General features: G+C 35.1%; 1 protein-coding gene and 1 pseudogene across 2 annotated transcripts; both read left to right on the top strand.

Annotated features, from left to right (window-relative positions):
• Nucleotides 1-352: 352 nt before the first annotated feature.
• Nucleotides 353-5,386, top strand: LOC145593525 (bifunctional phosphatase IMPL2, chloroplastic-like; annotated as a pseudogene). Its single transcript, XR_014102758.1, has 10 exons — nt 353-450; nt 887-1,085; nt 1,171-1,264; nt 1,357-1,451; nt 1,535-1,584; nt 1,732-1,856; nt 4,419-4,485; nt 4,753-4,842; nt 4,946-5,051; nt 5,157-5,386. The product of XR_014102758.1 is annotated as a bifunctional phosphatase IMPL2, chloroplastic-like (transcript).
• A 124-nt stretch (nt 5,387-5,510) lies between these two features.
• Nucleotides 5,511-11,677, top strand: LOC145593526 (uncharacterized). Its single transcript, XM_081649779.1, has 4 exons — nt 5,511-6,122; nt 7,468-8,232; nt 10,413-10,767; nt 10,857-11,677. The coding sequence occupies exons 3-4, from the start codon at nt 10,414-10,416 to the stop codon at nt 11,025-11,027; spliced, it is 525 nt and encodes a 174-aa protein (XP_081505905.1). The 5' UTR covers nt 5,511-6,122; nt 7,468-8,232; nt 10,413; the 3' UTR covers nt 11,028-11,677.
• The last annotated feature ends 1,823 nt before the right edge of the window (nt 11,678-13,500 follow it).

The following is a 13,500-nucleotide window of genomic DNA, read 5'->3' as shown; positions in this document are numbered from 1 at the left end:
TGCTAGTGGTGGTGAAGGTAGTGGTGGTGGTTGGCAATTGAAAGTGATGATGAATTTAATTGGGAGGGAATGATTTTGGTGGAAATGGTTAAGTTAATTAATGTAAAGTTTAAGTTAATGGAGATAAAATTAGTAGTTTAATTAGGGTGTTTAAAAAAAAAAGTAAGGGTAATTTTGTAAAATCATACAAAAAAACCTACCATAAAAGGAAAGAAAAAAAATTGTTGCAAGTAATGTGTAACGGCTAAATATGGTAAAAGTTGCGAGTAAAAAGTAACGGAGGGAGTATTACTTTTATATATACATATGAGGTTTGAGGTTTATTAGGAAATACTTTCTCTTTTTCAAAAAAAAAAAAAAAAAAAAGGAAATACTCTCTCAATTTTTGTATTGAAGCGCACGCGTCGTTCTCCATTGAAATTTCAAATTTCCATTGAAATAGCGTCTGAGGTAAGAAATTGTGTTTTTTTTTTCGTAATTGTCGAATATCAATTTCTGTTTGGTTTTTTGTTAATTTAATTCTCATCATAGACAATTTTAGGGTTCTTTGGTAATTTTAATTCTCATGATGCTCAATTTAGGGTTCTTTAAACTCGATTATTTTCAATGTTTAGGGTTTTTTGTTAATTTAATTCTCATTATGCTCAATTTAGGGTTCTTTAAACTCGATTATTGAACTTTTGTTCTAATTACTAAACTCGATTTTTTTAGCTGGAGAAGAAAATTATGTGCTTATTTTGTTATTTAAATTAAAATTTCCTTTAATCATAATTTTGATAAATGATCTGTGTTCCCATAATAATCCCATCTTTATTTTCCCTATCAGTTTCGATGAAGGATTAGTATTAATGTTTGACAATTTGTCCTTGTATCAATTTGGATGAAGGATTAGTATTAATCTCTGATAATTTGTAGAAGATGTGTTGCTTTTACAAGACTTCGGGCGAATCTGATGACATTACCCCTGAAATTCTCGATGAATTGCTTCGTGTTGCCAATGAAAGCCGCCGATGCCGCAGGTGCTGTGGTGAAAAAGTTTTTTGGGAAACCGTGGTTGATTCAAAACACTAATAAGTACGACCAAGGTAAGTTTCGTTTTGGTTTTGTTTTGTTCCTTGTTTTTTACTTGAATTTTCCTGTTTTGGTTGACCAATTTGATTTTGTCGTTAGATGGCGGTATTGTTGAACAAGCCACAAATGCAGACCTAGCTGCCGAGGATGCTATGATATCTTTGATTTTACAGAATTTCCCTCATCATGTAGTGTAAGTGATCTATTTTCAACTTTACTTATTGACCTTACTCATTGAGTTAGTTTGCTTGATCTAATGTTTTTAAATTTGATTTAAAACTTTAGTTTTGGCGAGGAAAGGGGTTGGCTTCCGGAAGGAAGGGTTGCTGATTTTGTTTGGGTGCTAGACCCAATTGACGGGACTACTAGCTTCAAAAACGGTAAGAAAATCTTTTTTCTCTTCATAATACTCTTTCTTTATGAGTTTGGTCGTATGTTCTAATCATCTCTTACAATGCTATAGGTATTCCTTTGTTTGGCACTCTCATTGCTCTCTTATATAAGAGTAAGCCGGTATGACTCCTTTGCACTTTAATTATGGCTAGTACTCGTGTTTTTGCATGCATTGGATTTTGAGTAGAGAATATTAGATGCACCATAGTTATGTTTTAGATGTCTGGACCTGTTTTCTCATTCCACTGGATGGTTATATCTTTACAGATCTTGGGAATCATTGACCAGCCAATACTGTCCAAAAGATGGGTCGGAGTGCAGGGAAGACAAACTACTATGGATGGTCTGCCTGTACAAACCCGTCCTTGTCAGCGGCTTTCACAAGCAACACTGTGAGTATATATATCTGCACAATCACTACTACTACTTATTCTCTCTTTGTTCATCTTTTATTATTTATATATTTATGTTTTTTTTTTTTTTTTTTTTGTTTTTGTTTTTGGTCACCCAACACTGTGAATGAAGAACTGTTTCCTAAGAGTGTGGTCACCCAACACCGGCTATTGGTAATGACTATTCGTCTGAAAGAGAAGGCGAAGAAAAAAGTTAGACAAGAAGAACCAAGGATAAGATGGTGGACCCTAAGGCATGCAAAAGCTAAGGTTTTTACAGAAAAGGTAATTGAAGAAGCGGATTGGGATGGAGAGGTGGATCCGGACATGACCTGGTTACGAATGAAGAACTGTTTCCTAAGAGTGGCCAAAGAGGTCTTAGGGGAAGTAAGGGGAAGAACTTCGGTACAGAGAGATACTTCGTGGTGGAATGAAGAGGTGAAAGCAGTAATTAAGCAAAAAAGGGAATGCTATCAAGCCTTAGGAAAATGTAGGAGTGATGAAACCTTTGCAGCGTATAAGGAGGCTAAGAGTAAGGCAAAGGCAGCTGTTCGCCAAGCAAAAGAAAAGGCATATCAGGAGGTTTATGAAAAGCTTGATTCCAAGGAGGGAGAAAGGATCATTTATAAGATGGCAAAGAGAAGACAAGAGGCAAGGAAGGATATTGGCATGGTGAAGTGTGTCAAAGATAAGAACCAAATGGTCCTAGTGCAAGAGGAGGGCATCAAGGACAGGTGGAAGGGGTACTTCGATGAATTATTTAATGGAAGTAATGGAGTTGTGATAGGAGATACCTCTATGAGTGATGAAGAAATCAACATGGAGTATGTGCGAAGGATTAGGAGAGTAGAGGTGGAGATTGCACTGAGGAAGATGAAACCTAAGAAGGCGGTTGGCCCTGATGGGGTACCGATAGAGGTGTGGAGGTGTTTGGGTAAGATTGGTATTGATTGGTTAACAAACCTTTTCAACAAGATATGGACGGCTACAAGGATCCCACAAGATTGGAGGAAGAGCACCTTGGTCCCGGTTTATAAAAACAAAGGAGACGCTCAAGATTGTTCTAACTATCGAGGAATTAAGCTTATGAGCCATACTATGAAGTTGTGGGAAAGGGTGATTGAACAAAGGTTGAGGGCATGCACAAGCATTTCAGATAACCAATTTGGTTTTATGCCTGGGAGATCTACTATGGAGGCAATCCATTTGATAAGACAAATGATGGAGTTTTATAGGGTAAAGAAGAAAGATCTTCATATGGTCTTTATTGATTTAGAGAAGGCATATGACAAGGTGCCAAGAGAGATACTTTGGTGGGCAATGTTGAAGAAAGGTATCCCACGAAGGTATGTAGACCTAGTTAAGGATATGTATCGGGATGTGTCAACAAATGTGAGGACATGCGGAGGGTTGACAAAAGATTTCCCTATTACAATCGGATTGCATCAAGGGTCTGCATTAAGCCCTTTTCTTTTTGCAACGGTTCTAGACGAATTAACTAGACCAATTCAAGATGAGGTTCCATGGTGTATGCTGTTCGCAGATGATATCGTTTTGGTGGATGAGACTAAGGATGGGGTTAATGTCAAGTTGGAGCAATGGAGGCAAAGGTTGGAATCTAGAGGGTTTAAGCTAAGTCGGAGTAAGACTGAATATTTGGTATGTCGTTTTGGCACTCAGAGGGGGACAAGCAATGAAGTGGTGAGTTTGGATGGAAAGGATTTGACCATGAGTGAATGTTTTAAGTACCTAGGGTCGATCATCCAGAAGAATGGTGACATTGATCAAGACGTGACCCACAGGATTAAGTCAGGGTGGCTTAAATGGAGAGCGGCCACGGGAGTGCTATGCGACCGCAGCATTCCCTTAAAGTTGAAGGGAAAATTCTACAGGACTGCCATAAGACCAGTGTTGCTCTATGGTACAGAATGTTGGGCTTCTAAGAAAGAGCATATTAAAAAGATGGAGGTTACGGAAATGCGCATGTTAAGGTGGATGTGTGGAAACACTTTAAGAGATAGAATCAGAAATGAGGTTATTCGCAAGAAAGTAGGTGTGGCGGGCATTGTAGATAAATTAAGGGAAAATCGTCTGCGTTGGTTTGGACATGTAAGACGGAGACCCGAGGGTGCACCGGTGCGAAGAGTGGAAGAGTGGGACCATGGAGGGATTAAACGAGGAAGAGGGAGACCAAAGATGACTTGGTTGGAAGGAGTGAGGAAGGATATGAAGTGCATGGATTTACGTGAGGATGAAGTTTTGGATCGTAAGGGATGGAGGAGAAAGATTTATGTTGATGACTACACGGAATAATCAAATTTGGTTCATGTTAGCCGACCCCACTTTTGGGATTAAGGCTTTGATTGATTGATTGATTGATTGATTGTTTTTGTTTTTGTTTTTGTTTTTGAGAAGAGCAATAGTTTGTACTCTTGTGGAAAAACTTAATAGTTTTGAGATGAGTTTTCTCCCACGAGTATGTACGAGTTGCTTATTCCTCTTTTGCTTTGTTAGTTTTTTGTTTTTTAATTTACCTCACGTTTTTGAATTTGTTACTTTCAGATATGCGTCCAGCCCATTGCATTTTAGCGATGAAGAGCGAGAGGACTTTTATCGTGTCACAGAAAAGGTGTGTAGTTAGTATCCCTTGATATATTCGTTAGATATTAGTAACAGTTCATTCTATTAAAAATTGGTCTACTAGAATCTTTAAGTTATCCTGCCACAGTTGCTTTGTTAAGCTTTTAAACTAACCAAACTCTCCTGAACACAAAACCAATTTTGCCATTTTGTTTTTACTGATTGATGTAAGTGTGATCAATTGATCTGGCAAATACTTATAGCTGCCATGAAATTGTCAATTTTTTCTAATCATATGGGTTCTTCTATTCTTCAGGTTCAAGAACCAATATATGGAGCTGAGTGCTTTACCTATGGACTCTTAGCTTCTGGGTTTGTTGATTTGATTATCCAGTCCTTTCTTGGTGTGAGTGATATTTTCTTGTCTCTTTATATTATACTCCAAACACAAATTTTTATTTGGCTAATTGTTTACTTTTTTGCTAAACTATTCAATGATTTTTCTGCAGCCTTACGATTTTCTCGCTTTTATACCAATCATAGAAGGTGCTGGAGGTATTATAACTGATTGGGCTGGTCAGAAGCTTGAGTGGAAAGCTTCTCCACTGTCCATAGGTAACCAACTGATTCGTATAAAAAAAATCGTTATAAAATGGCTGTATACTCAACTTAACTAGTGTTGTAGATTTTCTGAACATCATAATTATATTGGTGTTGCAGGTCCAGCTTATTATCGCATAATTGCAGCCGGAGACGAGCAGGTCCATCAGGATGCATTGGAATATCTTACAAATGTATGATTTAGAGCTAGAGTTTATAAGATATACACGAGTCATGTTTAAGATTTACTTGTTAACCTCCTATTTGCTTATACTACATCCACCGTTCTTAAATAATCATTACAATTTTCTTGTATGGAAGTTTATTAATTACATATTCATTTTTAGTAACTTCACACATGGTGAAAAGGATAACTTGTTTCCCATATCTAAAGCAAAAGGTTCGATCTATGCTCGAAATTATGAAAAAAATAAAATTGGAGTCAATTTGGTTGGGATTCCAAGACTGTATCCTACGTCTGATCGAATTTCTAAAGTTTAACTAGTAGGAAAAATTGCCGGAAATGTCTTAGCCTCTAGCAACTACAGCCATTAATATCTCTAGCAGAGGGACCAAACTATAAATAAAAATAGATGTAAAAGAAAATGGAATTATAAAAACAAAAAAAACCACGTGACTCCAAAAGAAATTAAAGAAATAAGAAACTTTTGCTTTTTGCCACCCACTTTTGCAGTACAATGTTACATAGTCACCCACTTTTGTAGTACAATGCCTAAAAAATAGTGAAATCTGGTACTATTTCGTCAGTCTTTTATGTAATACCAGCAAATCTTTCGTTTGGTTGCAAAAACGGGAACGGCATATGTTTTTGGGGGGAAATTTTGCGCCAAAATACTGCTGATTGATGCTGAGGTCACTGCTGGAAGAGAGAGAAAGCTCAGTCTTTCCCAAAATTGATAGAAAAGGAAGAGAGAGAAAGCTTCAATCTTCAACTTTTCAACCAAAAATACAAAGAACGATGAATCTAAGTTTTCAAGCTGCAACACTTACGACTATGGCAATTCCCTTTTCGCAAATTTGTTCCCACTTCTTCTCGTGTTCTCATGATTGGTTGCGAAAATGCTGGTAAGTTTTTGATTTTTATTTTATCAATTTTTTTATTTAATTTGTGATTTGTTGATTTAAGCTAGATAACTTATTAAGGAATTCTGGGGTTTTTGTTTTGGTTGTTTCGATAAGATTTTGGGTTTTTAATGTTGGAATCGAGTGTTTTGAGCTGTTTGATTTTGCTTTGTATTAGTGATGATCGACTGATTGTCATCAATGCATCAAGAAATGCTTTAAACTGAAAAAAAAAAATTACAGCTTTATTAGAAGTCTGAAATTGCTGAAGTTTTTAGATGAATTCAACTTTGTTGATGAATTCTTCTACACCTTGCCCAGATGCTCTTGAAAGCCTTTATACTGCTATTTCTTGACCATTTTCTAGTTTACCCTGTAAACAAACATCATATTATCTCCTGCTACGTTTTGTTGCATTTTAGACTACGTAAGATCATGTTTGAATTGAACTCATTCTTACCTTGGCCAAAACCACCCTTAGGGGTGTCCGTTCGGTTTTCGGTTTGGATTTAGTCCAAATCCGATCCAATCCGAAATATAATTCGGTTTTCAATTTTCCAATCCGATCCGATCCGAATTTTTCTCTTGATCCAATCCGAATTAAAATTCGGTTATTTGGATCCGATCCGAAAATCCGAATTATAATACATTATTTTTTAGCGTCTAATACGATCATAAAAATAAAGCTTTAATATAAATAAAAGTCTTCAAAATCATGATTAAAATAAATCAAGCCATTAATTAATTAATTCAAAGTCTCCCTAATTTATTTTATGTAAAAGTAACTATTTGTCCTAAACTTCAAAAAACATATTTACACAAGCTTAATTTTACAATTCGGTTTTCGGTTTAGATTGGATCCAATTAGGGTCAATCCGATCCAATCCGAAAATCCGAATTTTCAAAAAATCTCAATCCGATCCGATCCGATTTAAAGTTTGGATCCGATCCGAATTGATAATTCGGTTTGGATTGGATTGGATTTCGGTTTTTATCCGAATTATGGACACCCCTAACCACCCTTCCCGAGCAAGTTACTCTCACTAAAGCCGTCTGTTGCTATTATCAGATCTTCAAGTTTTGAGACTTTTAGGTCTTCAATCATAACTTGGGTTTTGTCTCTGAATAGATATGAATCTGTTGCTTTCCCAGCTTTCTTCTCTGGTATTAATTTAGATTTTCTATTTCTATCCGATGTGTGTTTACCCTTTTTCCGAGCTCTCCATTTGAACAGGAAGTATGTGATAGTGGCAATCACTGCTGTACCTAAAGTCATATCTCTTACTAGTACCTGCAAAGCAGAGGAAATTATTTTACATATGCATACTAACATGATCTTTTTTACTAGGTGGGAAGATGAGAATTCAGAAGCCTATCATATCTCCTAAAGTGTCTAGCATTCAAAATTTCAAAGAGGTATGATTAACTTACTTAGCTCTGATTGTTCAAGCCGAATGAATAGGTCCACCCCTCCAGGCGAAAGGTCCTCTATGTCAATCAAGTTCTCGCTCCATCATGACATCCAGTTCCAGTATCATGTGTATAAGCCAAACAAGAGCAGTTTGCCAGGCAGGTTGTTCTGCACTGATCAGGATTCAGACCCACAAACCATTCAGCAATATCAGCATTAACTGGCACTTTCATCATCTTTAACCTCAAAAACCCATCTTGTTTTGCCCCTTGAACCCCACATTACAGGCTTGCAGCTTCTTTCTTCTCACACACCCACTTGTCCAGTTTCCTCTCCTCCATTCCTCCGTGTTCTTTGGCACAAACCCTTTTAAGCAGCTGTATATAGGTTTAGTCTGCGGGTAGTTTGGTTCGCGAAATATAGGTATAAGGTATGGGTTTAGAAGTACTAAAACCCATACCTTATGTTTGGTTGTGAAAAGTATGAGTTTCAAACCCATACCTCAAACCCATGAGGTATGGGGTTTAGAAACCTTGGGGGGGAGGTGGGTTTGGCCCATTCCATTCCCCTAGGTATCAAATATAAGGAGGGAAGAATGAGGGAAACAGGGAAATTACCGCCAAAGTCCATCTCCTACTTCTGCTGCCATATTCATCCTTCATCCTTAAGCTGTTGAGCAGCAATAATTCAGCCTTCATCCAGGTAATTCTTCTTTTTTTTTTTTTTTTTTTTTTTTTTTTTTTTTTTAATTTAATTAAATCTTGTTCTTATTTTATGATATTTCCCCAATTTTTTATTCACTTTTTCCCCAAATTTGTTGTATAATTATTCTGGTTAGCTATATATTGTGATCAAAGTAGTCATCTTTCGTGTGAAATTTATTGAATTTTATCATAGTAATTGTATATATTTAGTAGATTTTTTACTATCTCAAAAAATATATTACTGACATATAATTGTGAAATAGTTCTGATGTATGAAATGGAGTGTTCATTATTGCTGGTCCACTATTGTGAACTATCATTGATTTCATTAGCATACATATTACTTGTTGACTTTTCTTTTTCAATTCTTTTGTGGATTGCCTATTGCATGCCTTTCTTTGGCTTTTGCTCTTGTATTTTTCTTTTTGCTGCCACCAAAGGATGTATATATATATATATATATATATATATATATATATATATATATAATGTTAGGCAAAAAGGCACTTAGACAATAAAATAAGAATATGATAGGAAAACATATGAGTAAATACTAATAATCAATTTATAGGGTAATCCTTTTTGTGTTGTGTTTTTACAGAAATGGAGTCATGTGGACTATCCTTGTTAAGGAGGAAGAGAAAGCGACAAACAGAACTACTTGTAACTTTATTAGTTATAATAAATTTCATGATTCTCATGTATTTCGTGCTACATAAAATACACCGAATTAGAGATAAGAAACGTAATAGATTAATTAATTTGAACTCGTTGATTAGAGATAGTGATGTTGCTTGTAGGAGTGAATTGAGTATGAACAGACATACTTTTGGTGTACTTTGTGAGATGATAAGCGATATTGGTGGATTGAGAGGGACTAGAAATATGAGCTTACAGGAGATTGTAGCTATGTTTTTGTATACATCATCTCATCATAAAAAGAATAGGTCGAGAGGGCACTACTTTTATAGGAGTGGAGAAAGTGTTAGTAGACAATTTAACCTTTGCCTCCTTGTGGTTCTAAAGCTACATCATCACTTGCTCAAAAAACCTACACCTATTACAGAAGATTGCGAGGATAGTAGATGGAAATGCTTCCAGGTATATTTAACATTTTAAAATATGATAAAAAGAATGCTCATTCTACAATTGATTAAAAGCAATGTTCTACATACATCCTATGTAAATAATCTAGTGTATTTTCTTTATAATTGTAGAATTGCTTAGGAGCTCTAGATGGTACATTTATTAAAGTTTATGTTCCAAATGAGGATAGAGGAAGGTACCGAACAAGGAAAGGAAACCTTGCAATGAATGTTTTAGGTGTTTGTACACCTAACATGGAATTTGTTTTTGTGATGGTCGTGTTTTACGAGATGCAATTTCGAGGCCTAATGGTTTAAAGGTGCCTCAAGGTAAACCATGTGATAAAAATAACCATATGATAATATAACAATTTTGATTATTACAATTAATAAAGACTTCAATCTATTCTATGATTTTCAAGGTTGTTACTTTTTGGTAGACGCTGGCTACACTAATTGTGAGGGGTTTCTTGCACCATATAGAGGGCATCATTATCACTTGAAAGAATGGGGGATCGAGTACCAGCAAGTGCTGAAACTTGAAACATTCTAAAGCTAGGAATGTAATTGAGAGAACTTTTGGTTTGTTGAAGGGAAGGTGGGCAATTCTTAGAAGCCCTTCTTTTTTTTCAACTCGTACACAAGGTCGCATTGTTACAGCGTGTGCTATATTACACAATCTAATTCGAAAGCACATGCCCACAAATTTTGAGGTTGATGAGTCATCAGATGAGAGTGAGGATGAGAATGAGGATATTGGTGATGATGTTTAATACATTACTCAAGTTCAACCATCAAATGCTTGGACCGGCTTTAGGAATAATTTAGCGCAAACTTTATTTAATGCTTGGAGAGCTAGGCAAAATAACGAAACATGATTTTTTTTTTAATGAATAATGACTCTTTTTAGTCTTGTCCTTGTGTTTTGTGAAACGATCTTTGTATTTTATGATTTTTTGTTTCTCGTCTGTGTTTGATGTTAATCAAGGGACATGATATTTTTATTTAACTTTTAATTGCTTTCATTATGTGATACCCTATATATCACAAATAAAATATTTGGTTATGTATTCTTACTTAATTGATTAATTAGGATGGCCGCAAATGGTCAAAGTTCTCAAAGTGGAAGAGGTAAGAATAAGCGCTTTTGGAAGAAAGAGGAGGAAGAAGCTTTGATTGATTGTTTGTTGGAGTTAAGTTGTGACCAACAATGGAAAGGAGAAGGAGGGTTTAGGAATGGATACTTGAATCAGTTGGAGCTTATGCTGAACAATAAGTTTCCTAGATGTGGTTTAAAAGCCATTCCTCACATTGAATCAAAGTTCAAATGGTTCAAAGATAAGTATGCAATAGTTGCTGAAATGGTGAACAAGACATCCGGGTTTCAGTGGGATGAAGAAACTAGTAAAATACAATGTGAGAGACAAGCTTATGATGATTTTTGCAAGGTAACTGATTTCTTTTTTTTTTTCTTTATATATTTTTTAAAATCTTGCATTTTACTTAATCTAATATAATATATAACTAATGTTTTTAGACTCATCCTAAAGCTGGAGGATTATGGAAGACTCCTTTTCCTTACCTTAGCAAGCTAGATGATGGTGTTGATAGAGCTAATGGTCTTGCGGCTGAGTTGCCTGAGGACTCTATCCATAACCTTGAAAAGGACGTTGTTCACCTTGATAATGATAGTGACGATGAAGAGTAATCTGTTACTTGTTCACCTGGTTTAGCTACAGATTACACTCAACCCCAACCTCCTCCTGCTAAGAGAATGAAAAAGGAAAAGACTCCAAAGACTAATTAGAAAAAGACAGCTACTCGATTTGAAAATTTATCATCTGTTGACAATATGGCAGTTGGTTTTATGAAAGATATGAATAATCATCTTGTTACTATTGCGTCTGCCATGAGTACAACACAAGAGATTGTTGAACAAAAGAGAAGGCTATTATCTGAGATTGGAAGTTTGCCTGGAATTACCCAAGTTGAAGTTATAAGAGCTACTAGTTTGTTTTCATCAAATCCTAGCCAAATGGAGATTTTCTTTTCAAGTCCTAATGATGAATGGAAAAAGGAGGTGGTGTCTGACCTTTTGAGTCGTAATGCGAAATAATTTGTCTATTTATGACAAATTGCCAAATGTGATGGATTATGAATTTGTTTTCTTTGAATAAATGTTCACTTGGAATTTTTAAACAGGGTGTGAGTATTAGTTTTGATATTAAATAATTATTTCAAATATTGTGACAATTTTGAATGTGTTTGTTTAAAATTTAACTATTGCGTTGTAGTTATTGTTCTTAGAGAATTGATTTTGCTAGTTGATTAAAATAAAGATTATTGAAATAAAGATTATTGAAAAAAATGGAGTTGATTCCTCATTTCAATAAATTTCTAACCAAACAACATGTAAGGGAATGAGATCCCATTCCAGAATTGAACCAAACACATGGTATTAAGTATCAAGTTCCAACCCCATACCACCTTAACCTCATTCCTGATTCCAAATCCATTCCACTCTGTGAACTAAACGCCCCCTTAAGCAGCTGCACATAGGTTTAGTCTGCTGGTTGCAGTTTCCAAATTCTCCACACATACCATAGGTGTCACATATATTTTCCGGGGCATGCCACAGTTCGATCTTCTTGCTATCATCCCACCACCTTTCAGCTAATATCCCTTGATCAGTTATTACATAACGAGGCAACAAAGTCTCATTCGCACCTGTAAAAACCAGAGAAAGCATCCCTCTTATTTTTATTTCTTATTGCTAGTATCATGATTAGGGTTATTAGTATTTGATTTGACTAACGCTATTATTGTTGAATTGCTTCCCATAGTAATGTTTATTCTATTATTATTTATGATCACGATATTGCATGTTAAAGGGAATATGTAATTGAATAACACGACTAATAAGATAATTTGGACAACCGGTTTAAGTTCCTTTTTAATCTTGTTTAATCAAGTGATCACAGTATTTTAGAATAATGTGTGCATTAATATTCAACCAATTTAGCTTAATAATAGTTTGGAGCAAATTGAATACTTTGTTTGTATGCCTTTGAAATCACAGGAATACTTTTCACAATAGGAATTGAGTAGAGGCCAATACGGGCGAATGTGACTCCATGACTCACTTCGTACCATCATCCCCGATCCTCCTTTCGTGGTTTCGAACCATATGGAGTTAGTAATCTCATGGATTATGAATGGGGTGTAACCTTCACGGGTCAATCGTTGTTGCCTTTCGTTGTCCCTTTTCATGGTTGCCTTTTATGATCCGTGAACGGTTTACAAGTTCCTTAAAAACTTGTTGGCGGCTCCCTACTTTGCTTTGTCCCTAATCGTTGTCCTTAATCGTATATGTCAATTCCCATTTCCTATGAGTGCCAAGCATATTCACAACAAGATTTTAACGTAGGCGCACTTCGAACGACGCCTACACTCCTAAATCACACAAACATGAATTGTAAAAATATATTTGACCAGGAAAAATTACTAATGCCTTGTTCTTATGAAAAATTAATTTTTCTTTACATGAGTATTCTAAATTTACGCATAATATGAAATACAGAACAAATTGATTAAAGAGATTATTTTTATTTGTAAATCTATTTATCTATCTATCTATGTATAAATAATATTACTAAAGTAACAACCGCTTATATTACTACTTTTTTTCAAATTGTACACGTGTCAGCTTTTCATTCATTTTTTTCCCGCCTCAACTTCTTTATTTTTCTAAGTGTTGATTGCAAAGTAGTTTAATACAGTACATTAGACTTTTTAGTTTTCAATACTTTTTCTTTTACAAACCTTTAAAAAATCTTAAGGAAAACAAATATCAACCTTTTATAAATGTGATTACTCCATCTAATTACTAGAGATGTTGTATTAGTATTGATAATAAATTAATGTAAAGTCTTTCACTATTATGCATTATAGTTGAAGGCTTGGCACTTAATGTGTAAAACATAGTGTATTTAGCTATATATCTAGTATGATAATGAATGTACTAAAAACAAGATGAAGGGTACCAAATTCACGACCGAGGGTACCTAATAAAAAAGTGAATGATCAATGATAATTTAATGGCACATATCTTGACTTATAGTCATTTTCAACTCAATTGCTAATATATATGTGACATGAAGATTAGATTATTAGTATATTAG

Source organism: Chenopodium album, chromosome 19 (assembly GCF_948465745.1).
Source record: "Chenopodium album chromosome 19, dcCheAlbu1.1, whole genome shotgun sequence".
Lineage (NCBI taxonomy): Eukaryota > Viridiplantae > Streptophyta > Magnoliopsida > Caryophyllales > Amaranthaceae > Chenopodium > Chenopodium album.
Note: the sequence above shows the minus strand (reverse complement) of the source record. Positions and strands in the feature narration are given on the sequence as shown.

What these genes read in the sequence shown, in the direction of transcription:
- LOC145593526 (XM_081649779.1), top strand. Translation starts at nt 10,414, where the DNA reads ATGGCCGCAAATGGTCAAAGTTCTCAAAGTGGAAGAGGTAAGAATAAG. An exon ending in CTTATGATGATTTTTGCAAG is followed by an intron (nt 10,768 to 10,856) that starts GTAACTGATTTC and finishes TAATGTTTTTAG; the next exon opens with ACTCATCCTAAAGCTGGAGG.